Source organism: Cenococcum geophilum (genome assembly GCF_001692895.1).
Source record: "Cenococcum geophilum 1.58 unplaced genomic scaffold K441scaffold_7, whole genome shotgun sequence".
In the NCBI taxonomy this organism is placed as follows: Eukaryota; Fungi; Ascomycota; class Dothideomycetes; order Gloniales; family Gloniaceae; genus Cenococcum; species Cenococcum geophilum.
The window spans coordinates 2,417,175-2,445,099 of record NW_027137565.1 but is presented as its reverse complement, the minus strand read 5'-3'; the positions used below and the strand labels follow the sequence as shown (position 1 = coordinate 2,445,099).

General features: G+C 37.7%; 3 protein-coding genes across 3 annotated transcripts; 2 read left to right on the top strand and 1 right to left on the bottom strand.

Annotated features, from left to right (window-relative positions):
- Positions 1–2,284: 2,284 nt before the first annotated feature.
- Positions 2,285–5,316, top strand: K441DRAFT_654471 (laccase-like multicopper oxidase). The gene is made up of 6 exons (XM_067647684.1): positions 2,285–2,969; positions 3,039–3,269; positions 3,404–3,470; positions 3,586–4,394; positions 4,476–4,529; positions 4,582–5,316. The coding sequence occupies exons 1-6, from the start codon at positions 2,520–2,522 to the stop codon at positions 5,011–5,013; spliced, it is 2,043 nt and encodes a 680-aa protein (XP_067507850.1). The 5' UTR covers positions 2,285–2,519; the 3' UTR covers positions 5,014–5,316.
- A 1,761-nt stretch (positions 5,317–7,077) lies between these two features.
- On the bottom strand, positions 7,078–9,176 carry K441DRAFT_703405 (uncharacterized protein; the record flags this gene model as incomplete). Its single annotated transcript, XM_067653472.1, has 9 exons — positions 7,078–7,151; positions 7,205–7,419; positions 7,468–7,521; positions 7,586–7,798; positions 7,835–7,934; positions 8,143–8,267; positions 8,313–8,500; positions 8,639–8,730; positions 9,061–9,176. The coding sequence occupies 8 exons, from the start codon at positions 9,174–9,176 to the stop codon at positions 7,231–7,233; spliced, it is 1,077 nt and encodes a 358-aa protein (XP_067507849.1). The 3' UTR covers positions 7,078–7,151; positions 7,205–7,230.
- Positions 9,177–9,333: 157 nt separating this feature from the next.
- On the top strand, positions 9,334–10,200 carry K441DRAFT_604248 (uncharacterized protein; the record flags this gene model as incomplete). Its single annotated transcript, XM_067645335.1, has 3 exons — positions 9,334–9,761; positions 9,897–9,956; positions 10,005–10,200. The coding sequence occupies 3 exons, from the start codon at positions 9,334–9,336 to the stop codon at positions 10,198–10,200; spliced, it is 684 nt and encodes a 227-aa protein (XP_067507848.1).
- Positions 10,201–27,925: the final 17,725 nt, after the last annotated feature.

Sequence of the window (27,925 nt, the reverse complement as noted above, 5' to 3'; positions counted from 1 at the left end):
TTTAAATACTTATAACTAAATAACTATATGAGCTATTAATATAAAAATTAAAATATAGTTTATTATATGGTAATTTAAGCTTTTTATAATATAAAAATATAAAAATATAGAATATTATTATATAAACTAAAAAGCTCTATTTTTACCTATAGTAAAAATTTGAAAATATTGTATTAGATATAATAATAGGCTATATTATATTTTTAATTACTAATTTTAGTTATAGTAAAATATATTATAAGTTTAGACTACAATATTAAAAACTTATTTATAATATAAATNTANAANTTAAAANNTNAAANNNANTNAANNNTNANNNNANNTNNTNAAAAAATATAATTAATAAACTTAATAAATATTAAAAAGACTTATTTATATACTATAGCTATATAGTAACTTTATTATTATTATTGTTATTATTAACTTTCTTTTATATTAAAAAAGTACTTTTTTAACTTTATTTTTAACATAAATATTTTATAATATTTAATATTTTTATTATATAAAATTACGGTTCTAGTATTTAATAAGCCATATTAAAAAATTTATAGACTTTTACCGGAAGGTTATTAAGTTATAGGTGGTATAAAAAGGTGTATTTGGGCATATTTTAATAGATTTTGGTAAGGAAAACCGTGCATGAGGTGGGTCTGTGCACGAGCTGGTCAAGACGCTTAACCTGGTACTAACCTAGGCCTTAAAAACGCGTCTGAAAAGTAGGGGCCACTACCTAAGGGGGGGGTGATATTTGGACGATATGTCGCGGACCTTGGGGGGTCGTGCGTAACCCGAGGTTATGCCAAGCCTAACCCGGACCTCCGATACCTTGGCACACTTAACACGCCGTATGCATGTGACGAAGCGGGACAAATGCATCCTCAGTCGGCGCCCAAAGGACGGAAGGGAGCTGAGCTTGTCAGATTGACGACTTGAAATCATGGGCCTAGAACGTCCCATCAGCTCTGCGGCCTCAGCCGCGGCAACAATCTTACAAAGCTGGCGATGTAAAAGCGTGCTGATGTGAACGCGTGCTATTTCAGCCACTTACAGCCAAATGTCGCGGCTGAACGATACAATACAGCATCTCATGCAGAACTCGGATCGAAGAGTCCGAAGCCACCCGATGAATGATCAATGTCAATTGGACCATCGGGAGCCCAGCTAGCCACACTATGTGAAATGTGCTGCGGTTTCGGCGCGCGCAGCATGCCGGACACAGTTTTGTGCACGACCAGCTCCAACCCGATCTTTAGCGAGCGCGCCGAGATCCAAATCCGGCACATAGCAACCCTTGCATGCAGCCACAGCAATTTACCACAATTACAGCGTCTCTTCAATTCCGGTGGTTAGCGCAGCCACGTCTGCACGGCCTTTTTGTAGGGGAACTTTTGGTATTTTTGCTGTTTAAGGGAAAGTTAATAAAACACGCTAACCACCGGATGTGCCAGGAGGCTGTACTACACCACCTTGGCGCATCCCGTTGAAAGCGCGTGTTGATCGCGTAGATCAAACCACGCGGATTTATACCCAACAATACGCTAAAATATGTTAAAATAGTCGTGCTTATTACTTTCAAGGTATAAAAATTGTGGCGTTTGACCGGATGCGCTAAGGTGGTGTACCCCTTCGTGTGGCAAAATGCGATTTTTGATTGGGGCGTATTTAGCCTTCCTGCTCAGCCTCGGTTGGGTTGGTTGGTGGCGTTTTGGTGGACCCCACCACCAAAAACACGAAAATCGACCTAATGGAAGGATGCTTTGAAAGGTCACCATAAAAAGGTCATCAAATATGTATTTTTTTGAGAAAGCTGGGCAGAAAGTCGTAATATATAACGTCATAGTTATACGTTCCTGGCCCTTCTCTATTAACTACCTGCTAGTTATATAGGAAAATCCTCCCTTAGAGCCTCAAATCCTTACCACCTGTAGACTTTATACGCGTCTTGACGTTAATAAGGATAAGCTAGTAGAGGACGTGTTGTATACGTCAAATGGGGTAGATTAAGTACTGCAGGTGATGGAACGGTTTAAGTGTGAAGAAGGCGCCAGTACCCCTGCCGCCGAGCAATTGCATTGACCAGAGGCTTCAACACCAAGTCATATACGGTATAGAGCCTCTAGATTGGCTTGAGAGGCTTGCATATACGAAAAGTGCAAGAAATCGTTGCCACACGAAGGGATAGAAGTAGTGGATGGCGTACCGAATTCGAATCTCGCCAGAGGGGAGGTGGAAGCTAGTCATGCCCAAAGCTTTAGCCCTTCCATTAGCTTTAGGTTATAATATTGACACAATGACAGCTAAGCTTCAACTCAGCCCAAAGCTGTCCGCGTTGTGTCTTCCGGACAATTCATCTCTTTGGCTTGACGATAGATATTCTTTATCGACAAAGCGGAAGTCAGTCTCGCCTCGTCTTCTCCTACTTCCTTATACTTCCTAGAGCTACACTATTGGCCAAGCTCTGTCCTTAGAGACTCTCTCCATCAACTGCGCCAGCAAGAATCTTGCGAAGCAATATCAGGATGCATCTCTTCGGGCGTTTTTGGACGACTGTCACCTATTTTGCGAACTTGTTGACGCTTTCGCCCATCAATCCGCCCGGACCTCAACAACACCCAATCCCTGGTATATTGGACGTCGGGCTTAACGTCCTCCCACATTATCCAATCTTCAAGCCTCCCGGTGGCCGTCCTCAAGGCCCCGGCTCGGATTTCAAATGTGATTACAGGAGGATGCCGGGCTGGTATGAATGCTCAACTCCCGAGAACCGAGGATGCTGGCTTCGCCATCCTAATGGACGAGAGTACAATATACTCACGGACTACGAGAACGATGCACCGATTGGCGTCGATCGTAACTACACTTTAGTGGTGAATGATGGCTGGGTCAATGCGGATGGTGTGAACTTCACAGTCGCAAAACTGTTCAATAATACCTTTCCGGGACCATGGATTCAAGCCTGCTGGGGTGATGTAAGTACTGAACTTGGTGATCGTTACTGCATAATGATTCCGACGGTCTAAAGCTTATTTATCTTGCAGAGACTCAACATCAAGGTTATAAATAATCTCGGTCACAACGGCACAAGTGTCCATTGGCACGGAATACGGCAGAAGAATACCATGCACATGGACGGTGTCAACGGCATCACCCAATGTCCTATCGCGCCTGGCGATCACTTCATCTATACCTGGAACACAACGCAATATGGAAGCTCCTGGTACCACAGCCACTACTCTGTGCAGTACGCTGACGGCCTGCAAGGCCCAATTGTGAGTTGCTCATGTTCTCGTTACCACGTCCCAAGTTAGAGCCTGATCGAACGTCTACGCTCGTACACCAATCTGTCAATACGATGCCAGGATACGGGAGAACTGAGCATGAGAGTAGAGGCTAACCCATCTAGACTATCCATGGTCCTTCGTCCGCGTCCTTCGACGAACCAAAACTTCCATTATTGATGACAGACTGGGGTAAGTGGACTTGCATCCGAAGGATAGGATCTGCGTTGCGGTCTCGAGACTGCATTCTGGGAGCTGGTATCTCGTTTACCGAAGTAAAGGCTGCATATGCTGACATGCGAACAAGGCCACAATAGTGCGTTTGAGGCAATTTACAATCGCAACCTTCAAAAGCCAAGTATTTTACTGAACGGCCGTGGGAATGTGACTAATTTCTATGGAAACAAGAACACCTCTGCCATCCCGCCAATTTATCAGTTGCACTTTGAGAAAACAAATATTAGATTACCTGGCAGAGCAAAGCGGTACTTGCTGCGCCTCATCAATACTTCATTCGATTCGACATTCATCTTCTCGGTTGACAACCATTGGCTTAAGATTATTGGCGCAGACTTTGTCCCGATTGTGCCTTACTACAATACATCTGTGCTAATTGGCATTGGTCAGCGGTACCATGTAATTATTGAGGCAGATCCCGTTGGTGGTGTCGCGAACCCGCTGCCCAAGGACGGGAATTTTTGGATACGAACCTGGGTCGCAGATAGTTGTGGGACACCGGGTGGTTCAACTGGCTACGAACAGACTGGTATTCTGCGGTATGGCAATACTAGCACATCTGATCCAACCTCGAAGCCATGGACCAACATTTCTAAGCGGTGTTCGGACGAGACCTATTCCTCCCTGAAGCCCAAGCACCCGTGGTTCGTAGGTCAAGCGGTAAATGGCAACGATGGCGAAGAATTTGACGTAACTTTTAATGGAACAGCCAAACCTTTTCTGCTGGCAAAATTTTCACTGGAACCACCGTCAGCTTCTGGCTTCACTCCTCTTCAAATTAATTACAGTGATCCGATATTCTTTCATCTTGACAATTTCGCGGGCACATGGCCTAAAGAATGGGTCGTCGTACCCGAGAACTATACCAGTACCGATTGGGTGAGTCGTACCACAGCTTCTATACTAACACGTTATTTTGTCATCAACTTGGAGGACCTGATACTGACTAAGACCGTGCAGGTATATCTAGTTCTTACCGGCGCCGGGAGGAATAACACGTCCGGCGCACACCCTGTAGGCAATGTCTCGAAAGCAATGCACTAGCAGGGGAACTAACATATTTCAGATCCACTTACACGGTCATGACTTCGCAATACTCCAGCAAGTCGAAGGCACACCTTATTCCCCAGAGAAACTCGATCTCACCCTCATTAATCCTCCGAGGCGTGATGTGGTTCTTCTGCCTAGAAACGGCTTCGTTGTCATCGCCTTCAAAACCGACAACCCAGGAAACTGGCTGATGCATTGTCATATTGCGTACCACGCTTCGTTTGGTCTGGCCCTGCAAATACTCGAGCGACAGGCTGATGCGAACAAAATTTGGCCACACGGAAAGTCAAATGCACTCAAGGAAGCAGGACGAGTGTGCCAAAATTGGAACACTTGGTACGGTGACTGTAACAACTGGTGGCCGGGCGTAAATCAGACAACCGGGGTGAACCCATCCTGCAACGGGACTGAACCGCTGCATATATTCCAAGATGATTCCGGTATTTAAAAGAACGCAAGTACTTTTAGAGCGGTATTAGACGGGACGATCCCAAAGTATTAGCAGTATCCTCCAGCACATTATTACTGCTATCTGGTAGTGCTGTGGGTCTTTTGGCCACTCTCTAAACGCTTAATCTTGGTCAGGCAAGGTACGTCTATTAAGTCTTTATCAATGCTACTTTTTAGGTCTATTTGCGGATAAAAAGGTGTCTAAAGGTAACTTTTAGATATTAATTATCTTCTTTTATTTGCTCTTAGCCAAATTCTAGTTCTATATCTAAATAAAAGTTATAAGTAAAATAAATCCAAGTCTTGATTTATTAACTACCTTTATATTTATGCCACTGCTAGTCATACACCCCCCACCAAACAGGCTTAGATCGTTCCTCTTCAGGTTAGAACATCACGTGTGTTTGACTTATGCATCTACGTCGCGAAAATCAAACTTTTGTGACTGCACGTGTATTACCCCCTATTAAAACAATACACCTACTATAACTCTACTAACACGGCTTTATATTTTATAAATTGGGGCTAGTTTTATAGCTTTAGTAAAGGGCTATAAAATAGGGCAGTGCTATTTGGACACCCCCTAATTGCTAGGTGTACACCCCCCCAAATCGGGTTTGGCGCCTGCCTCAATAAGTTAGAATATCACGTGCGTTTGACTTATTTGCATCTGCATCGCGAAAATCAAAGTGCGCGCCTGTCCAAATTAACACCGCATTTGCCTTAACTTTGCATCCAAAAGCCTGCAACTATAGAGCGTTGCCACGGTTGGCCAATTGGCTCTACAACTAGCTCTACAATTGCCAATCGCGTCGATAGATTTACTTGTAGAGAGCCCTGAGCATTTGAGCGAAATACTGGCTAGAGTCCTACCGGGCGCATGCGTCGGCGCGGCGCGGGTGTGGGCGCGGAGGCAGCTTACAGATATTAAGTAGAGGTGGCAGCACCTAAATTAGTTCGCGCGATACTTTGCAAAGTACTACGCAATCTAATTAATCGCTCCTTTAGCGCGTTCTAGATTTGGACTTTACTACTTATACTATAACTNAAATTAAGACTTAATCGTGGTGTTGCAGTCATGGCGCGCACTTTGATTTTCGTGATGCGGGCGCAAACAAGTCAAACGCACGTGATATTCTAACCTATTGAGGCAGGCGCTGAACCAAATTCGGGGGGGGTGTCTACCTAGCAATTGGGGGGTGTCCACCTAGCAATTAGGGGGTGTCCAAATAGCACTGCCCATAAAATAAGGCCCTATTTATAAAATATAAAGCTGTATTGGTAAAGTTATAGTAGGGTAATACACGACATTTGGCTTTGGGCGAGCTTCTAATTTTTTGCGACCAATAGTAAAAAAAAGGACTTTATAGGCCTTTACGCAGGCTTCTAGGCTATCCCTTGCATTGATAGTGTACTTAGAGATGTGGCCCGTGCACGCGATCAAAGAACATCAACTTCCTCGCGTAGATAACTTCATCAATTAATTACACTACCATAATGGTTCGTAACTACATTTCTAATGATATAGATCTTGTACAGCCTACTCAATATCCTCTTTCCAAAAGTCGGGTCGCGAAAAAGCCACCGCCAGCCCCCGGACCACTACCTTCCTTCAAGCCTCTCCCCATCTACAAGGCCTTGATTTTCTGGCAGAACGATTGACCGCCTGCGTATGCAACTTCCTAATTGGTGCGCACGGAGCACAGCTCTAAGGACGCGTTTATCAATGCAAGGGATAATAAAAGCCGCCAGTTTACTAGGCTATTTAAGCAGCTTATAAGTAGTCTTTTATATTTAATATATAAGGTTTAAATGGCATAGCTGTTGTTTAATAATAAATTTAAAAGTTAATGTTTAATGTTCAATGTTCAGATTCGGCAATATTCTACTTTAGGAAACCCATTAGCTTAAAAAGGGAAGCGGTCTACTAGTTTGTGCAAAACTTAGGCTCGTGCAAAACCCCGGGAGCCACGTTAAAGCTGGAATCAGGTATCGCCGAGAACAGCCAGAAAGTCGCAAGGTCAATATCAACTTGAGGTGGAGCAATTAGAGCGTTGGCGTTACAGTTAACAAAAAATAGGGCCAAATACGCAGCATAGTTATCCAGGACCCTAAGGGTACTAGACCTCAAACCCTCTATAATTCCTGTTAGCTATCGCAAACTTGAATCTTTCTTAGGCATGCCTTACTATATTCCGAAGCCATTTTCTAACTCTCAATGGCCTGACAGCTTATCAAGGAATAGGAATTGTCCAGCCACCGCTCTAGCGGCGACGAGTACAATAGTAACCCATTTATTGGTGAACCTGTATAAGACTGCCAACGCAACCGTGAAAAGTACTGCTGCAATTCCTGATTGCGCTGCCTTGGCGATGGCTACTTCCACTAGCTTTATTTGGAAATCCTACTCCGTCCCTTTAATACTTGACTTAAGGATTTAAAAGCTGATGACAGCAATAACGCCAATAACTGCTCCGTAAAGCCTATTAAAAAAGCTGGAGAGGAACTTGTGGCGTGTAAGTTATTACAGTTTAAGGTTAATAGGTAAAGGGTATGGGACTAATGCGTACCTTGTTGTGAACTAGCTTTTTAAGCAAAGAATAACCAGCAATAGTAAACAAAAAGCAGGGGAAAAATATCCCTAATGTTATAACAACCGCTCTGGTAAACGCCTTACTTAACCCACCATTTATATTACCGCCCTGAAACCTAATAAACGTAGTGAAGATAACAAGTGGCGCTGGTAGGACGTTCCTAATGGTAATATAGTTAATGAAGACTCGCTAAGGCAGCCATCTACCTTTTAAAACTGCTTTAACCTGTATAAAGGGAATAGCGGTGTAGGCGCCGCCGAATAATAATGTACCCGTAATGAGGCCGAGAACAAAGAGGTTGATTAGTGAAGGGGTCTTCGCAATTCTAAGGGCCAGGGATACCGGTAATGGGACGCCTTAAAAGATGGCATAAATGGCATATCCGATATATTAAAGGATGAATAGTATGCTAGCTGGTACCTATAGCCGGCGAGCGATAAATATGTAGATGATGCCGTATAGGCTAAGAGAGATGAAGCTATGCAAAGTTAGTCCAGTTTGCCTATATATCTTTAATTTATAAGAACACCAACATATTTAGGCGCAGAGTTGAATTAATTGCTGTGCAGATTGCTGCGATAATAAGGAACGGATCCACCTTCTTCGTGCCATGCTTAATAACGGAGTGGTCTGCTATCTTGTGCGTAGCTTTGAACATCTAATTTATGTTAGCGACGGCTTGCAGTTCTCAAATTCGGCATACTATAGCGGCAATGATAGGTTGCAATGCTCGGAAACTGGCATTAAAGTACTTATTTTTGAGACCGGCCAAAGTATATAAGTAGCTTGCTGCCAATATTAGTATAAAACCAGGTAAAATAAAGGCTAAGCCTGCAACAATTCCTCTAACTCTACTAGCACTTAAGCAACTAAAGAATATGCAAAGCTTAGCTGCTTTTAGTCTAGGAAGGATCTGGTAAACAGCAAAAACGCGTTAAAACCGTGTAAGGGTGATCCATTTTTCTTTGATTACGATCTGCTCTTTAATTAGAGCGATCTAAGCGACCGGGCCACCTTATGCGAAAAAACCGAAGTTGTAGAAGAAGTACCAGAAAAGGCGGAGCAGAGAGAGCTTTGGCGCGTTTAAGTAGGTCAGTTCGTCGTCTTCGGTATTGGGCGAGCTAGTGGATTAGTCGACTTCGGACACTCCCTTCGTTTCAGTGGGATGGGGATGGTTTAACTAATATAAAGCCTCGACGTCTTAGCCATCGGATTTAGTTAAAGTCTAAGGCGAGGTAGGATGTACTATGGATAGATCGAAGAGCAAGCGATTAGAAAACTTGGGAAATATAGAAAAATGCAATAGCGATAGGAAGATAATGTTAATAGATTAAATCCTATTATTAAGGCCATGATGGGCATATATATATGTAGGAGGTAAATTATTGGAGCAGAATATCGGCTTGAAAGACGGACTGCTGGATGCTGATTGGTTATTCACAACTGCTTACAAGATCGTCAGGACAACGGCTCTCTCCGGTTTTCCAAAGGTCTGCCGTCGGGTTGTCCAATCAGAGATTCCCAGTCCGTCGCCGGATCCGCACACCACTGCAGCCACGCTTGGCATGGGCTGGCATCTAGACTCAAATCGGCCATGCGATTTCGCCCGTTGCTCATAACGCAAAAAGTAGCGCCTGTGCTGCAAACGTTTCCTTATCCCACAACAATAGGTATCCTAAGTTGCTTGCATCCCGCCACCTCAGACATCAATTGCCTCTTTCATCATGGGCAGAAAACCGGTATCTCGCCAGAAGACGAACACTGAACGTGCTTCCCGAGTGAGAGACAACAAACGCCGACATCGTGCTCGCCAGAAAGAGTATATTTTAGACCTTAAGCGCAGAGTGGCGGAGACACGCGAGCAGGGAGTTTATGCGATGAAAGAAGTGCAGCTTGCCGCCCAGAGAGTCACGCGAGAGAATGCAAAGCTGAGAGACTTGCTCAGAAGGACAGGATATACTGACGACACCATTAATGCTTGGGTAAGGGAGGATAGATGCTTATATGGCGCGGAGCGCCATCAGCTCGTGTTAGAATTAACGTCGGAGAAGAGTGTGCAGAAAGTGGTATCAGCCTATAAGTCACAGAGAGAAAGGAAGCTTAAAGCTCGGAATATCAGCGTTAAGGAGGGAAAACCAGTTCTGATGAAGATGTCTGAGAGCGGAGAGTGCTTAACTAAGGTTTTTCCCCTGGTGGAATTGCGCAATAAGAAGTCGGAAGTGTTACCTACCCAAGTGTCCGCGGCTATATGCACAAAATCCTCCTCCCTACCTTAATATCCTAACAGTGCGGGAGCTCCTTGCAAACTCCTTACCTTGCTTGCGAAGAATCCAGCTACCAATATTATGTAAGTGCCGCTTTCGACAGAATCGGACAACCAACCATATAAAATTAGCAAACCCGAAGACTGCAGCTCTGATAGTATAGAGTGCTCTACTGCGTACAAGATACTTATGCAGTATGCCACTTCTGACGAAAAGATGGATAAAATTGCGGCGGCGTTAGAGAGCGGATGTACGCTATCTGCGGCAGGTGGATGCAAGGTGAAGAAAAGCGTGGTGTGGACGGTATTAGATGAAGAATACACTTAACTTTATTCCATAAATGCTGTCAGGGTTGGGCCTTGTATAAATAGCAACAATTATATAGATGATTTAATTGTTAAGAGCGTTAAGAGCTTTAAAGAATATATCCTCTGTATTATTTATTGCGGTACAAGTCCCTTGGGCTGACTCAATCAGTGCTTAGTATAATTTACAGCGTCCGCTGGATCCTAGGCCTCTGGCATATATTCATCTATGTGTTGTATATACTCGCCTCCAGCGGTAGCCTATCCCAGAATGCCTTCAAAAAGAACAAGACTTTGGATCTCTAAGTCATTTTGCTGCTTTAGGTAGTCGCCAAACCACGCGGCCGCTCGATTTCCATAGCTATGAGATGTAGCTATCAATGCAATTAGTTTAGCTCCAACAAGTGATTGCCAAGCGTATAATGTTTGGTGATGTGCAGAAAACTGACTGCAATACCATATTACAGTTTTGATGCTAACGTTTCTGAAAAGCATGTGTAGAGCCGGGAGTGCTGCGTGTAAGCTCTCTATAGGAAGATTGATGGATCCACGGATGAAGCCACCCTTGTCCTGTCAGATGAAACCAAGCCGTAAAATCGGAAGAGGGCGGTTCAAAAGTACCGTGTGATCTAATCGCCTCAAGTCAACCACAACAAAGTCTCTGCCCGGGGTTTTCCCCTAAGTGATCCATGCTAGCAGCTCTTGTCTTGATATGGTCGGGGGTGTTTTGGTTGATGGCTCAGGATACACATCATACTAACTGGTTCGCAATGCTGATCGAGGTTCTTCGGCGCTCATGGCGTATATGGGAAAGATCTATACTGAAGAAGAGAAATTGGTAAATGAGATGGTAACACACGGCTCAGCAGAGGAATGAACCGTATTTAAGTTGGACGTCCTGCAAGCTCGTAGCGTGTAGGGGAAGGTACGATTCTGTGATCAGTCACTGAAGATGCGCCATTGGTTCTTGGCCATGCACATAAGACGACATCGGCCGCAAAACCCAAACACCAAGATGCGGCAAGAATCGATAAAGATCTCATGCCTCTAGTTACTGGATCGGGCCCGCATCGGGTGGCTACCACGCTGGGCACAACGGAGAATGGAATTGCAAAATTGTATTCAACAGAAGCGGCCGACTTCAAATGAGGAATAGTTCAGCATCGCTCTTTCGACAGAAGTTTACGAAAGTGCTAGCGCCGATGGACCCTCTTAGTGCGACTAAGGGAGCGACCGCTAAAGCTGTTTCGACTCTAGACTGCACATTGATGGATCTGCTTGATGCCACAGCTAGCATTATTGCCATTCTTCAGCTCTCGAGCAAGGTCCTCGTTTGTTTGAACGACGTTAAGGATACTTCAAAGCATCGCGCAGAGTGTGCTATTGAGGGCTCGCCTGCTGTCTCCTTCTCAATATGAGACAAGTTGAACCACGTGTACTGGGAGCTCGCGACGATGATTAACGTTGGAGTTTGCTGAAGAACGTATAGTAGACCACTGAGATATTAGCAGCTGCTCGGTGCTGAAGAACGACTGACTTGGCGACTTAGCTGCCGAGGTCGGCCCGAGAAACCAAAGGCTGCTCGTCGTTCGGCTTGACGCGGTTACTAAGTCAACTAAACTATGCCGAAACCCCCAAACCCCAAACAGTCCACGAGATGGCCACCATTTAACTTCGGGATGCAGCTGTCAGATAATCTGTATTCTCGGTGGCGTAGGACATGCACTGGTCACGTGCACGGGTCACGTGTATTGTAAATATCTTCGTCTAAGCCCAGGGGCCCTATATTAAGACACCATTAAGATTATTAATCAATCAACCCATTTTATTAATGAATAGCTCTATATGAACTATCTGATAGTTATAAGCCTGGTTCGCCGACATAAGAAGCTATTCAGCTATTACTTAATTATTTGAAGAAATTCTACCTTATTGTTAGACTCTGACACCTCATTGTTATAAGACGACCCTAATTGAAATCCTACCTTAATTGTTACAGGACGAGATTCCATGAGATTCCATGAGATTCCATGAGATTCTATGAGATTCCACCTTAATCGTCAAAGGACGATTCTGACGATAAGGACGATCCTGATAATAAGGACGATCCTAATGACAAGGACGATTCTGTCGACAAAATACTATCTTAATTCCTTCTTTGCCTATTAGTTAAATGACTCTACTGAGGTTAAGTTCGTCTACCATAATTATCCTTAATAAGCTAGAAGACTGGGAGTAATGGATCTGGCAACTATAAGCCCTTATAGATAAATGAATTTGGGCCCACGTTAACCTAGACAAGGAAGTACCTTAACGAGGTTTACTATAAGAACTAGTTTATCTAGAAGTTATAGATTTTAACGAGAATGCAACCTTATATGTATAGCTCTTAACGAATTAATAAAGGGTGTATGAGAATAGTAGACGATACTACGACAAGGATATAAAGTATTTCCTAAAATAAGAAGAGTACCTTTAACAGATCCGCACCTAAATTACGTCTATAGTATTGATTTAGAAGAAGCTACTACTTAACCCTTCCTTAATAGTTAAAGAATGGCTATCTTAACTAAAGGAGAATATAGAACCTACGTTATTATTTATTAGGAAGAAGTTATAACACTAATATACGGAAGCCCTTAAGGGGTTTAAATACTTATTAAAATTAAATTAGTGGTTAGATTAATGGGAATATATAATAGTACTAGGAGAGAACTATAAGATTCCTTAAATATCCGATAGAATCTAGCTATAAGAATTAGTAGAAGTTATTTAACCTTTTAGCGACGCCTATTATATAAAGTATACTATTAAGTTAAATAACCCTTAGAAGTTAAGATCTTCTAAATACTATAGAGTAGTAAAGGAGCTGTAAAAAGGACTTAGAATACCCTTAAAGAAAGCTAATACTACTATAAGAGGGAGTACCTTTAATGTAGACTTTATAGAGTAAGCTATAATGGATTACTCTAATACTACTAAAAGTCTAGGGAAAAGAACCTTAGTATGTACTAGACGCTTAAAGAGAGCCAAGTCACTAGTAGATAAGGAGATATTTTATAAGAAGCTACTACTAATGTGCTTAGCGTATAAGAAACGAGGATATTCCCTTTAAGACTATTAGTATTTATTTAAAGACAAGAGACCCGAAGGAGTTATAATTAAAAATGCTCGCATTAAAAGGGTACTAAAGAAGGTAGAAAAGAATAAGGATCTCACTAACTAAGTTATAAAGATTAGACTTAAAGAATAAAAAGATAAGGCTTAATAACGATAGGATAAGAGCTAGGAGATAGTTAAGATTAAGAAAGAAGCTAATGCGATATTTCTAGAATCGTTTTATACCGGTTAACCTTATCTACTAAAGCTATTAACTATTCTTAATTCTAGAACCACTCTTTATATCTTTAATAACCTCTCTTGTTTTTATAACTTTAGGAAAGCTTTAAAATATAAATACGTTATTACCGGCAGCTTAGAAGCGCCTATACTAGGTTATAGTAACGATACTATCTAAGTTATAAAACTAGATAAGAGTAAGGGAATACTATATCTTAAGGACGTTGCCTTTTATATAGACTTTAATATAAATCTAGTATCGTTTCGTCTACTTTAAAATTAAGGGTACTATTAGGATAATAAAGAAGATAATAATCTTCTAGTTTGGAAGGATAATACAATCCTATATTAAATGGAAGAACGTTACGGATAATAGACTATTAAGTATATACAACTAGAAAGCCTATTAGCGTTTAATATAAGCTAACTACTACGCCGTTAATAGAAGCGTAGAGTATTATTAAGAGATATTCGTCTAAATGCGAAAGGTAATATATAACTATAGCATCTATATCTAAGTTATCTAGGACCTATAAGCCTTTATTATTTAGGTGTTAACGCCCTAAGAGTTAAGCTTTAAGGCCCTAAGATAATAGAATATTAATACTATAGCCTCGCTAAAATTAAGCGTTAGGTCTTATAAAGGTTCTTAAAATAAAAAATTAATAAACCCTATTTTAACCTCTATATTAACTAAACTAACCTTAAGGAAGCGTATGCCGGATTTATATAAGTTATACTTATCTACAATACTTTCTTAGGAAGATCCTTTCCGTATTTTATAACAACATATAATAAGGAGAAGAAGATACTATAAGTGCTTAAAGATTTCATCTAGTGAATTTGTCTAAGGTATAACCTTAAAGTTAATACTATTAGATTAGACAATAAGCTAGGGAAAAGGAGAACCCTTAAATAGCTACGGACTTAAGGGATTATATTTAAGCCTTTAGCGCCATATACCTAAGCTTAGAACAGTACCGCCAAACGCTTAGGGGTTATAATTATTAACAGAGCATAAGTAATAAGAATTGCTACTAATCTACTACATAATTTATGGAACGAGATAGTTAACTATATAGTTTACCTTTGAGATTAAACGCCACGGGAAAGTAATAGATGGAAATTGCTATATAAGAGGTTCTATATCTTCCTAGCTAATAGGAGATTAAAAAAACTATAACTGGCGTACCTAAAAGCCTATAGCTATAGGGCGTACGCGATAACGTCGAACGCCTAGCTAAAGAAGAAAAGGCTAAGTAAATTAGATTTATAAGCCTATATTAGCTACCTTATTAGCTATAACTTTACTAATATCTATAGGATCTAGATCCCATATAAGGGTATCATTATCTCTACTAGGGACGTTATCTTTAATAAAAAGACGTTCTTTAATGGCAAGTAAATAGATATCTTAAAGGACCTATACGCTGAATTAAACACGCTAATTAAGAAGGTTTAACTCCCCAATAACCAGACTAAGAATAAGGTCCTTCTAGAAAACAATAAAGAAGTATTTAAACTATTAATTTAAGAGGAAGATAATAACGTTAATAAGCTAGTATAAACCTTTAATAAGTTAGCAGACCTTAAGCTTGTAAGAGCTCTTAAAGATATATATTATACGCCACCTCTAACAGAAGAAGACAAAGAATCTCTATATACCTTTTATGTTAAGTATCTAATAAAGTTAAATATATAAGATTAAGACGTCGCTTAACGAGCTAGAGACGGGTTTAATACTTAGGGGGTGTTTAACAACTTAGTTAAAGACTTGTTTAAGAAAGCTAGCGATAATAGGTTTAAAGACTTTATTAAAGAAAAGATTACCTTAACCTATTAAGGCGCCTTCTTAGTAGGAAGGAAGTTTAACCTTAATAGTTAACTTAAGGATAGTTGGCTGAAATTAGGTAGAATACGTAATATTAGATTATAAAGGAAAAACTTACCTCCCCTACCTTAGTTAATCCGCGACCTTAATATACATCCTCTTTAAGATTATTTCTAAGAGGCTTAACGAGCTTACCTCTAATCTTATTATTAAATAAGGTTATTTTAAGAAATAAATAGGAAGCACGTAAAGGGATAGTAGATCCTTAGCTTAATATAGGTGTTTGTCTATAAGATAGACAAGCACAGATTCCTCTAGAAATGTAAGGTACGCTTAATAGTATATAGAAATTAATAGGCCCTAGGAGACCTACCTATAAGAGCTACTATATTAGTAAGTACGACCTTTTAGACCCTAATGGCGATTACCGTAAAATTTAACTTAGAGACGATATAGATAGATATAGTTAACGCGTTTATCTATTGCGATCTTAATGAGGTTATCTATATAAAGCTACTTCTAGGGTTTAATAAAGGAAAGACAGATAAAGTACTGTGCTTAAAAAAAGCCCTTTATGGACTACGACGATCCCCTCTATTATAGTAAAAGAATCTCACAAGCTTATTAAACGAATTAGGTTTTAAAGAGGTTCCTTAAAAGCCGTACGTTATGCTAAAAGGTAAAATAGTTATCTTCTTCTACGCTAATGATATTGTCTTTTGCTACTAAAAGACAGACGAGAAGAAAGCTTAAGAAGTAATTAAGGAGCTAAGTAGGGAATACTAGATAAGTACCCTTAGCGAGCTAAAATAGTTCCTAAAAATCTATATACTATATAATTATAGCTAGAGGCTCCTATAGCTATCCTAGGAAGCCTATATTAAGAAGATAGCTAATTAGTATAAGATAGATCTTAAAGGGCGTCTTCTAGATACTTCTATGGTAGAATTAAAACTCCTCCCTACTGCTTACTAATTAATCCGTTTAATATGTCCGTCCCTTAATATAGACCATTAGTTCGTCCTATATCCCTACTGTTAGGAATGAGGTAAGCGGTCGTTACGTGACGCCGCGGCACTAGCGTGGCGAGGAGTCTTAAGCTCCTTGCCCTTCCTTATTCCAATCAATAAGCTTTATTAACTAACATTACTATAACCTACTTGAGTAGTTGTTATTGGTGAGTTACCCTATATAACTAATACTGATTAGTGGTTGAATATACAGTTAACTATAGAGCAGCTAGGTTTTTAAATAGAAGAGATAGTCTTATATAGGGGTGCCATATGCGCTTATATGGAATGGATTCCGGCGATACTATGCTACCTTAGACTTGTGGAAAACTAGTAATAGAAGTGTTACTGAGTACTAGGAGATACCAAGTTACATCTATTACGTAGAACAACCGCGTTTACGAAGATTTGGTTGAGTACTTTAGGTTAGAAGTATTACTAAACCTATGGTCCCAAGTTAACGTCCAAAACGCGTTGACTACATCTTAAATTGCCTACCTTTTGATAGCGAACCTATGAGATTCTACAAAACCGAAATTCTACCTACCTTTGACGTACGACACCCCGTTGATTCTATACCTACTATGGCATTAACCTACCCTAAGAAGTACGAGAACGATATTAACCTAGAGATATAGAACAGAGACATTAACCCTATAACCGCTAAGCAACAGGACCTAAACGGATTCCTATTATACCGCATGGTATACTATAAAGACAGCGAATACGAGGATACTATGCTATGGTATTGCATAAAGGAGGACTTCGTTAGATGGACAAAGGAAACATAGGCTCTCGCGAAGAAGGTTATCGTATAAGACTTCCGTAACTTCCTTTAGGAGAATAGAGTATTTGTCCCTATAGATGGGGGCATTATTAGAGATAATATTTAGGAGCATGTTATTAACGCAGAAGAAAAGCACGAATGGACTCTATAAGAGATTAAGCACTAGAAAAAGCTTAGCTTACGCTGGAATCTAAGCAATACACCACTAGAGACGCTTTAGCCTCCGTAAGAATCTCTATAAGAATCTTTGTAGTAATGTCCGCAATAATATCCGCAGTAATATCCGCAGTAATATCCGCAGCAATATCCGCAGCAATATTAGCAGCAATATTAGCAGCAATCTCCGCAGCAACTACTATAGACAACCTTAGGCTATTAAACACCTTAAGTTCCTTAGGCTGCCGCATCCTAACCCGTGCCTTAAGCTGCCGTATCTTAACCCGTGCCTTAAGCTGCCGTATCTTAACCTATGCCTTAAGCTCCGTCCCGCCAGCAAGCTCGACAAGAACCTCCGCAAAAACCTCCGTAACAGCCTCCGTAGTAACCTCCGTAATAACCTCCGTAATAACCTCCGGAATAACCCAGATCTGTAAATAGCATCTTTAATCGGCAGCAATAGTTATCTATTCCTCCACAAATATTTAACAAGCTTTAGAAGATTTAGTGTAGAGGGGAATTCTAAAACACCTGTGGTTCCTAAGGTAGCTATAGAGGTGGCTACTAGCGTGATTTAGATAGGAAGTTCTCGTGGAGGGTACTGTAAAAAGAGAATAATATAAGGGGGAAGCGGTTGGAACGGCATAGTTACGCTAGCAACGCCATAAGCATAAAGAAAGAACTGCTAGTATCTGCGGTAGTTACGAACCCGATAACTATTGTAACTAATATACCTGCGAACCAACCCTATGATAAAACTCCGTGCCGATTTACCTACGGAACCGACCCTGTGCTGATACCGTACTGCCACCCAAACGACCTGTCGCTGGCACCGTACTGCTATTATAATAGACCCTTACTGCCCTGCCTGTAGTTAACTAACCCTTGCTACTTTATTAGTAGCTAACCGACCGATAGACAAGCTCTATAATTTTCTACTATTTCTATCTATTACGTAACGAGCTAAGGCTATCTATAAGGCAATTTAAGGTTATAACAGTTTAAGATTTACTACTTGGTTAACCACCATTTCTTTAGGCAAATTTTAGGGCAGCGAGACTTATATTATAATGGCAATAGTAAGTAAAGAGGATTTATATTTGCTACGCTAGTTAAGCAGTATTTATATATAGATAGTAACCATAAAAGAAGAGTTGCCAGTGTTAGGAATAAGGCAAGCGGTCGTCACGTGACGCCGCGGCACTAGCGTGGCGAGGAGTCTTAAGCTCCTCGCCCTTCCTCATTCCAATTAATAAGCTTTATTAACCAACATCACTGTAACCTACTCGAGTAGTCGTTATTGGTGAGTCACCCTGTGTGACCAACACCTACTAGCTTTTACGATGCTATATTAGAGAAAAATGGGTTTAGTACTTTATATAGCCACTATAACACGTCTAGATATTGCTTTTGCAGTATTATAGCTAGTAAGGTTTAATTAGAACCTAAGCTATAAGTACTATTAAGCGGCAGATAGAGTAATCTAGTACCTATATAGTATAAGGAGTAGAGTAATCTACTATAGCGGAGATAAGAAAGGAATAAACGGTAGAGGAAGAGATAAAAGAATACGTGACAAAGGACGAGATAATAGAGGAGACGGTAGAAGTAAAGCGCAATTATTTATCTATGCTAGCGACGTATTATTTACAGACAACTTTATTAATAGAAAGAGCTTATAAGGATATATTATAAAGCTATTTAGGGGACTAATCGCCTAGAGAGTAAATAAGTAGGGTATTATTATAACGTTAAGTATAAAAGCTAAGTTATTAGCCCTATTACAGATAGTAAAGAAAGCTATCTTTATTAGTAGGCTATTTAAAGTAATAACGTTATACCTAAACGAGCCCTTAATTATTAACTGTAATAACGTCTAGATACTCTAACTAATTATAAAAGATATAGTAAAGCTAATTATAAAGCTCCAATACGTTAATATTTATTAATACTGGTTGCGTTAAGAATACGTAATAAGACGAGTGCTATTATAGTAGAAAGTAATAAAGGAGATAATTGCTAATGGATTTATAAAGGCCCTGCCTAAGTAGAGGTTTAAAAGCTTTATTAATATAATTGGAATAGTGGATATTAAGGAGTGGCTAAATAAGGAGAAGCAACTAGAGGACCTAAGGGAGAAGGTTAGGGCGAGAAGGAAGGATTTAGATAAGATTACGGTTTAATTAACGTATAAACGGACACGAGAAGGTGGCTAGCTTTGTTCTTAACTAGGTCAAAGCTAAGGGGGTATGTTAGATAATCTGTATTCTTAGTAGCGTAGGATATGTACTAGTTACGTGTACGGGTTATATATATTATAAATATCTTCGTCTAAGCCCAGGGGCCCTATATTAAGACACTATTAAGATTATTAATTAATTAACCCATTTTATTAATGAATAGCTCTATATAAACTATCTAATAGTAGCCTATCTCATACTATAATATATAGCTATGTTTATATCGCAGCCTCCTCTAAAAAAAATCTTAGTATATTATACCGCCTTTAACGCCTCCGCCAACTAACGAGAAAGCCTTTACCTAAGCTCCCTAAGTTATCGCTCTTCTTAGAGACACAACAATTAAAATCCATAGATATCCTTTTAGCTTGCATAATAAGATAAAGCGTCGGCTTAGGTAAGATAAGTCGCTATTTAGGTTTATTAAGGACAAGATATAGTATATAGCCTCTAGCGGGGAAGAGGTACTAGCTAATAATGCTAGTTAGATAAATATAACTATAATAGTAGGAGGAATTAACTTGTTATTTATATGCCTACTTAGCTGCACTAAAGTAGAGCGCTTTTAAACTTCTGTATAAATAAAGGCTTTATAGCAATAGGTAGAAGAGCTAGATAAAGGGCGGTATCTAGAGCGTATATATTTATTATCTCGCTGCTAAATTGGTAGTTTATACTATACGAGCTTACTTAAAGTCATATTTTAGGCGCTATTCTCTTAGTAAAGGTATCTACAGCGAAAATATCCTCTTAGGATGCCCCACTAAGCCTATAGTAGAATATCCCCTACTTTATTTTATTTATAGAATACTATTACTTTTACTACATTTTGGATATTAACTTATAGGTAGCATTACTAAATATTAATATCTAAGATATAAAAGAATTTATATTTACCGGTTAGTAATACCTATAAGGCTACTACTTAATATTTTAAAGCCTTACCGTAGGCACCTTAAAATAAAATAGTTTAAATATCTAAGTACATTTTCTTACTATATATAGCTGTTTTTATGCATCTTTACTACTAATATATTTACATTAATATATATAAATCTAGCCTTATTTAAGTAGAAATAAGTATTAATATTTTATATACCTACTAAAGTCTACTTTCCTTAGCTCTGTTCTATACTAACAGCTTTAAAAAATATTACTCTATAAAAGGCTATAAAACTATAAATTCCTATAAAAGAAGATCTGGCATTCTACCTTAAATTTATAAGATTATTTCTTACTATCTATAAAAAGTAGCCAACTCGTCTCTAAAGGTATACTATATATATTTAGGAAATACTCTTATATAGTTACGGCTACTTTTACTCTAATAAGTGCACGTATAAGTATAATATAGCTAGATAAAACAGTATATAGTATATAAAAAATAATTTAAATAATATCTAGAATATAAGGATATTATAAAGTATATATGACTATAACCTAGAGTATAGGACGCCGGAATTAATAGAATAAGCCTTTTAAAGTTGGAAATACCTAATATAATACTCTTTATTTATAGTTATAAATATAGCTAAGTTAAATAAAAACTTAGTCTCTTCCTAAATTCCTCTAGCCTTAGATAGAAAAACTTAAAAAATATTATTTCTTAACTCTATCTCTTAAATTACTATATATCTGTAATTAACGCTTTATTATATTATTCTAGCTAATATCTTCTGCCTCTAATAGATATTTCCCTTTCTTAGGCTTTAAACGGTTTTTTTAACTTAGTATTATTAGCCGAATGTCTATTAAAGAAGCCGTTAATTAAGAGTACTTATAGTAGCTTTAAATTCTTACTAGATATCCTAGGAGGTACTAGCGTTTACTATTTATATATAAATTAGGTAATTTCTAGGTCTATATCCGCACTAGTCTTTAATATATCTAAAAGAAACCTCTACCTTTGGTTAGTATTTATAGATTACTTTTAGTTGGTTATTAATACGCCCTAAGAGTTTCGTATCTTTAAGAGTATATACTATAAGTATGCCACTTTAGAGGCGCAATTATAGAAGTTAGAGATATATATCCTCGTTGGGCTTAAAGAAATTAAGTAGTATTATAATATTTACAAGACTATACATTATAGCAAAATAGCAAGGCTTATTCCCTTTCTTATTAAGTATAGTAGTTAGACTAAAAATAAGGCTGTTAAGCGCTGTATTAAGATTAGGGCTAATATAAATAAGAGTAACTAGAGTAAGCGTAAAGATAAGACGAGAATGCCTATTAAGAAGACATTCTAGATTTATTTCGACTTAAGATACTATAAAAGCAATTAGGCGAAGCAGAGAGTTATTAGTAGAATTTCCTATCGCTTAAATAATTAGCATTGCTGCTTAACTTAGGGCTAAGCGCTAGAGAGGAGGCGATAAATAGACCTTGAAAATTGAGTACCTAATTTTAGGCGTTAAATAAAAGACCTTTTTTGGATTAGTTGGATGCTCCCTTAGTTATTGCTTTTTTTAAGAAGCGAGGTGCATTTTTTATCATCCCGGCCCTATACGCGGCGTAGCGTAGTATAGGCACCTAGCTTGGCATTGCCTTAGGTATATAAAGCCTCACTTTACCATATCTCTAATCTTTTATTCTTTTACTACTATCTATACTATTTATAGGTTTTCTATAGTACTAGAAAATAAAGATAAAGATAGGTAATTAAGATTAGTTCTTTTAGGATTAAGAGCCTAGGTTATACAACTTCTTTAACTCCTTTAATAGTGGCGGCAGGTTCTTACTTTTAGAAAGATAGAAATGTACGGAATTATTACTAGTATTAGTGGCATTAAAATTGTAGTAGAGTCTGGCTAGTACAAAATCTAGCTATTAGAGCTTTTAGAGATATTTTATAGCCTTCCTAATTATTGATTATATAAGGTAATATTATATAGCTACGGTTCGTAGATAGTATAATAATTGTTATTCTATATATCTTAATAAGGGAGGGCGAGGAGCTTAAGGCTCCTCGCTACGCTAATGCCGCGGCGATACGTAACGGCAATTTGCTGTATATAACGGCAACTTGCTATACGTAACGGCAATATACCTTATATAGTAAGCGCTTGCCTTTATTCCTAATACTAGTAACTCTTTTTTTGTAGTTGCTATCTATATATATATACTGCTTAATTAGCAGAATAAATATTAATCCTTTTTACTTACTATTGCCATTATAATATAAGTCTCGCTGTCCCAAAATTTGCCTTTTACTACGTGGTGCTTTCTTGCTTATAAGTTATAGGTAGGTATTTTATTAGTAGGGCCGCTAAGGCGCTAGCGGTAAGTAAGCTAATAGCGATTTTTTATCCTAGGGATAGAAAATCGTAATTAGCTAGTTTAAGTTAGGGTTTATAGAATATTATACTCCTACTCCCTTTTAACCTAACCTTTAACTTATACTCGTAGAGTATTTATATTAATAAACGTCTCTAGTGCCTTATTTGGGTTCGCCTTTATTATTACATTTACTAGGTTATTTTAGCTATTAATTTATTAAATCTTAAAGAGTTTTTAACGCTTATAGGATTACTAAAGTGCCATAATATTAATTATAAGGCGCTTTTCCTTTGTGGTACTAAGCTTAATTAAATACTTATAGAGGGAATATAAGTTAGTATATATAATTATAGGGATAATAGGGAGTTTAAGTTAATCTATAATTATCTTTAGGGTAGTTCTAATTGCAATTGCTATATTAACTCCGCTAATTATTCTATATATCTCTAACGCTAGAACGCTTTAAGTAATATACTTACTCTTAGTTAAGCTTTAATAGATAAGATTGCCGTAGATTATAAAGTTATTCTCTCTAGTAGATTTGTTTATAATAATAATCTTATATCCTAACTAGAAGCTAAAATCTTTATTATTTATAAATAATTTATTAATAAATATAAAGAGCTTAGTAGTGGGAAGATTAATAGGCACGTAGAGTAGTCCCTAATTAAAATGGTTTATTTACTAGGAAAAACGCTTATTTAGGGTAAGAATATTATCCTTAGTTAGTTTTTAGTATTAAGTAGTAATAAAGAGATTAAATAAAGCCTTAGGTTAATAGATAAAAGTAATATAAGCTCTACAAGCGCGTTACTCTATATATCCTTACTTTAGAGAATTAACGTTAATAATATTAATCTTCTTACCTTAACCCTTTTAGTGTAAAGTAATAGAATCCTTATTTAGGGAAAGGATACATCTATTAAAGAGTAATAGTGTTATTAAATTAAGCTTTTCCTTTAGCTTTACTATAAGATTTAGCTTTACTAGCTTGTCTTCTTTAAGAGCTAAGAATTAGTTATCTTCTAAAATAATTATATTATTAGTTTATATACCAACAATTCTAAATAGAGTTTCTGTAGTTATAATAAGGAAGTATAAGTTAAATATAGAAGTAGTTATTAAAAGCTTCTCTTTATAGTGCTTACTGTAGGTAGCCTACTAATAAGTTCTTATCTCTGCGATTTTATATAATGGCTTAAGCACAACCATAATTATATCTTTAGGATATTAGTAGCGAATTTACTCTAGAAGGTATGCCAATATTAAGCGCTAAAGGTGCGTCTTTAATTAGGTATAGGCCTAAGTAATATCTTATAAATAGACCGCTATTCTATTCTTTATTAAGGAGGGAGCTAATATAATAATAACTTATTAACTAGCTCGTTAAATTATAGGAGATTATATAAGAATTATTTCCTTACTATTATTATTATAACCTTAGATAATAAGCCTTAATTTCTTAAATAGGGCGTTAGTAGCCTTGCCCTTAATCTTATTAACTATCCTTAACTTAAAGATGCGAACTTTATTAAACTTAGTAGGGTTATACTTCTTAAATTTAAAGACTCCTCTTATAATAAGACCGTTGATCTTCTACTTATTAGATGCTTAGAAAGAAGTTCCTAGGGTTATAATATAACTTTCCTTTTAGAGCTATTTTGTAAGCTTAAAGTTAGCCTTCTCCTTAACTATTATAAAGGCTATTAATAACTTAACTTTATTCTTAATAGCGGTAATAAATTATTCTTTAAAATTAATAAGATGTTAGTGATTTTATAATTCCTTTAGGCGACCTTTACCGCGTTCTAGTTATGGCGTATCTATTATAATTATATTAGGATTATAGTCGCCTTCTAGAGCACGTTAATTATAGTTTTTCTTTAGGATATCTTCTAGGGCATCCTATAAAGGCTTAGAATTGTTATCTTTATAGTAAGGCTTAATAATAGTTAAATAAAATTAAGTGGGTCTGTAAGGTATCTAAATAGTATAAGTTTAACTATTAATTATAATAAGTTAGTATAGGCCTAACTATCCTCCCTTTTTACGCTATATGTATACTTTAGACTAAAGTGGTAGATTAAGCGTAGTTAAGGTGTTTAGGCCATTTCTTATTTCTAGTATATTATTAACCTAGTATATAGCATAGAGATGTTATACCTCCTTTATTGCCTTATAAATAGCCTTAGCTTATTATATAATAAAGGGAGATAGTAGAGAATTATTAGTTATTTAAGGGTAGGCGCTAAAGACTAGTAATGTAGATATAAGTCTATCTAGGCCAGCGGAATTATTAATAGCTTTAACAGCTATTTATAAGGTAAGTTTTTTACTAGNATCCTNTAGTTNTAAAGAGATAATCTTATATATATAGCGTAATAGCGCGTAATATTACTCTACTTTTTTAATACTATTATATGCCTTAATAGGGACTTCCTTAACCTTAATTGCTATTGCCTTTATCTATTATTAGAACTCTATAGATAAGAAGTTCTTTCCTATATTATAGATAGTTTAATTAAGGGGTCCTAAATAGATATTAATTAAGTATAACTAAAGGGTATCCTATATATTTTTAGCTAATATATCTTTTAAGAAACGCGCGGCTTAAAAGGAGGTTAAGAAGTTAATAACTTAGAGCACTGGCTTGCCACTAAGATATATAACGTTAATAATAATATAGAAGTTAAAGTTATAGTTATCTTTAAGGGTGAACTTAAATTGGCTAGGGGGACTTCTAGTTTATTTAGTAGTAATAGTAGTACTTTATAAGATACTTAATTGCCTTAACCTTAACTTTATAGCCTACTTACTAAAGAACCCTAAGTAATTAATAAACGGATAGGTGGCTAAAATAATGGTATAGTTGGCGTAATTCTAACTTAGTTAAGTAGCTCTAAGTAATACTCTTTTCTAGTTAATAAAGGAGTAACTAGGGGTAACCCTACTTGCGTATAACGGGCACCTAATTATTTCCCTAAATAAGTATATTCTTAAGGTTATTAAGCCTAACGCCTAACTTATTTATATTTTTAATATAAAATAGAAATGGAGTATTTATAGAAATAATATAGAAAGTAATATATCCTAAGGGGGTTTAGACCCTAATTATGCTAAGAGAGATTATAGTACCTTTACTAAAGCAAATTATATATTAGCCTACCGTTAATTAATTAATCTAAATAGAGCTATTAAGCTACTAAAGAGCTTAAAATTAAGGTTCTCCTACTATAAATACTCCTGCGGCTCTTATATCCGGTATAATACTATAGAAGACATACGCTAAGTATTTATTATTAAAGGAAAACGCAGAACTCTCCTTTAGCTTATTAAAGATATCTAATTTCGTAATAAAATAGAGTGTAGATTAATTATTAAGAACAGCAACGGTTTATATACTATTTACCTTACTATACTTAGTAAAGTATTAGTTAGGTAAGTAGTCCTTAATTTCTATATCTATAAGGAGCTATTTAGTCTTATTAACCGTAAGACCCCTTACGCCTTTATATTAAACTAGGAAGCTTTAAAAGTAGGCTATAATAACCTTATAATTTTTAATATTTTTTATACTCTAATAAAACTTATTATATACCTCCTTTTGCTTATTAAGGGAGTGTCTAATTAACTAGTAATTTGGCTTCTTATAAATATAGCACTTTTTTTAGTAATTACTTCGGAATAAACCTCTATAAGGACCTCTATAATTACCTTATAGTTAATATTAATTATACCCTCTTCTGTATTCCCTATTACGGCCACTATATATTTAATTAGTCTAGTTATTTTGTTACGCGGGAAACTGCATCAGGAAATAGAGGCTTCCTTTACGGGCAAGGCGCCCTCGCTTGTTGACCCCGGCCAAGCCAAGACTGCCCCTTGACCTTAACCATAAAAGGCCATTTCTCTCGCTACTTTTCCTCTTATCCTCCATCTTTCCTTTCTTCTAACACTGCGCCTCCTCCTCTTCTTGCTGCTAGTCCCTGGTATAGTTACATTAAGGTATTTCTGCCGTCCCTTTAGCGCTAATATATATGCAAGTCTAGCCCACTTATTACTTTATTCCCCCGTATCTTAGACTAACAATTAATATAGTTAACTACGGCCTTTCCAATAGGTGAGTTTCTATTCTACGGTAATGTATAGACGGTCTTAACCTCCTCTCTTAATTCCCGCCTCTAGAGCCGATGGCTTTAATTTTTATTAAGCTCTTTTAGCGCCACCTCTGTCCGCTAAGCGCGTCTATATCCTTACAATTCTATTCTCTTTCTTATATACACCCTCTCTTCTTTTGCCTTCTAGATAGCGTTAGTCCGCAACCGTCCTATAAGAAGGGGGTTAGGGGAATTCCGCAGTTACCAGCCGCGTCAGCACTATTGTCTTATTTAACTCTGCTGCATATCTCCTTCTAAGGTAGGGAGGGACAGGCGTGCCGTATCCGCCCCCTTAAGGGCTTAAGCGAGCTTATGTCGCACTCGTTTTAGCTAACCTACGCGCTATTTTCTTACCTAGGATATGCTGTTAGTTAGACGGCCCACTTTAGCATTTACCGATGGCTAAAGCCACCTATATTATAGCTAGTATGCCTATTAGGCTACCCAGCGGAAAATCAGCTAGATGTCGCCGATTTAAGCAACCACCCTATATAGGGCTGTGTTAGGTATTATTTAAACGGACATTATATAGAGTATTGCCTGGGTGGCTATGCATACCTACCTAGTGGTATAGTTGTATTACCACAGATGTTTTAGAGACACCGTTTAATCTACTAGTTTAGGGCTAAGGGGCTGTTAGCTCTGCCTAACTACTTAGCGGCAGAGTGGTAAAGGATTGATAATCCGGCCTTCTAAGCTATGGGGCTATAGTAGGAACTACCTAGATTAAAATTAGAAGGTTGTAGCTTTTAGGCGTATAATAGATCTATAGCACTGCGGCACGACTATAAAGGAATCTAATACCAGCCAGCCATGTTAGGAGGGCGAGCATTATATAGCACCTTATGTAGTACCCTATGCAGTCCTTTACCTAGTTTATTTATGTATCTGTATACAATCACCATATAAGCGGCAGGCGTATCCGTCACTAGGTGGTTAGTATTAGAG

What these genes read in the sequence shown, in the direction of transcription:
- K441DRAFT_654471 (XM_067647684.1), top strand. Translation starts at nt 2,520, where the DNA reads ATGCATCTCTTCGGGCGTTTTTGGACGACTGTCACCTATTTTGCGAAC. An exon ending in TTCAAGCCTGCTGGGGTGAT is followed by an intron (nt 2,970 to 3,038) that starts GTAAGTACTGAA and finishes TTTATCTTGCAG; the next exon opens with AGACTCAACATCAAGGTTAT. An exon ending in ATTATTGATGACAGACTGGG is followed by an intron (nt 3,471 to 3,585) that starts GTAAGTGGACTT and finishes CATGCGAACAAG; the next exon opens with GCCACAATAGTGCGTTTGAG.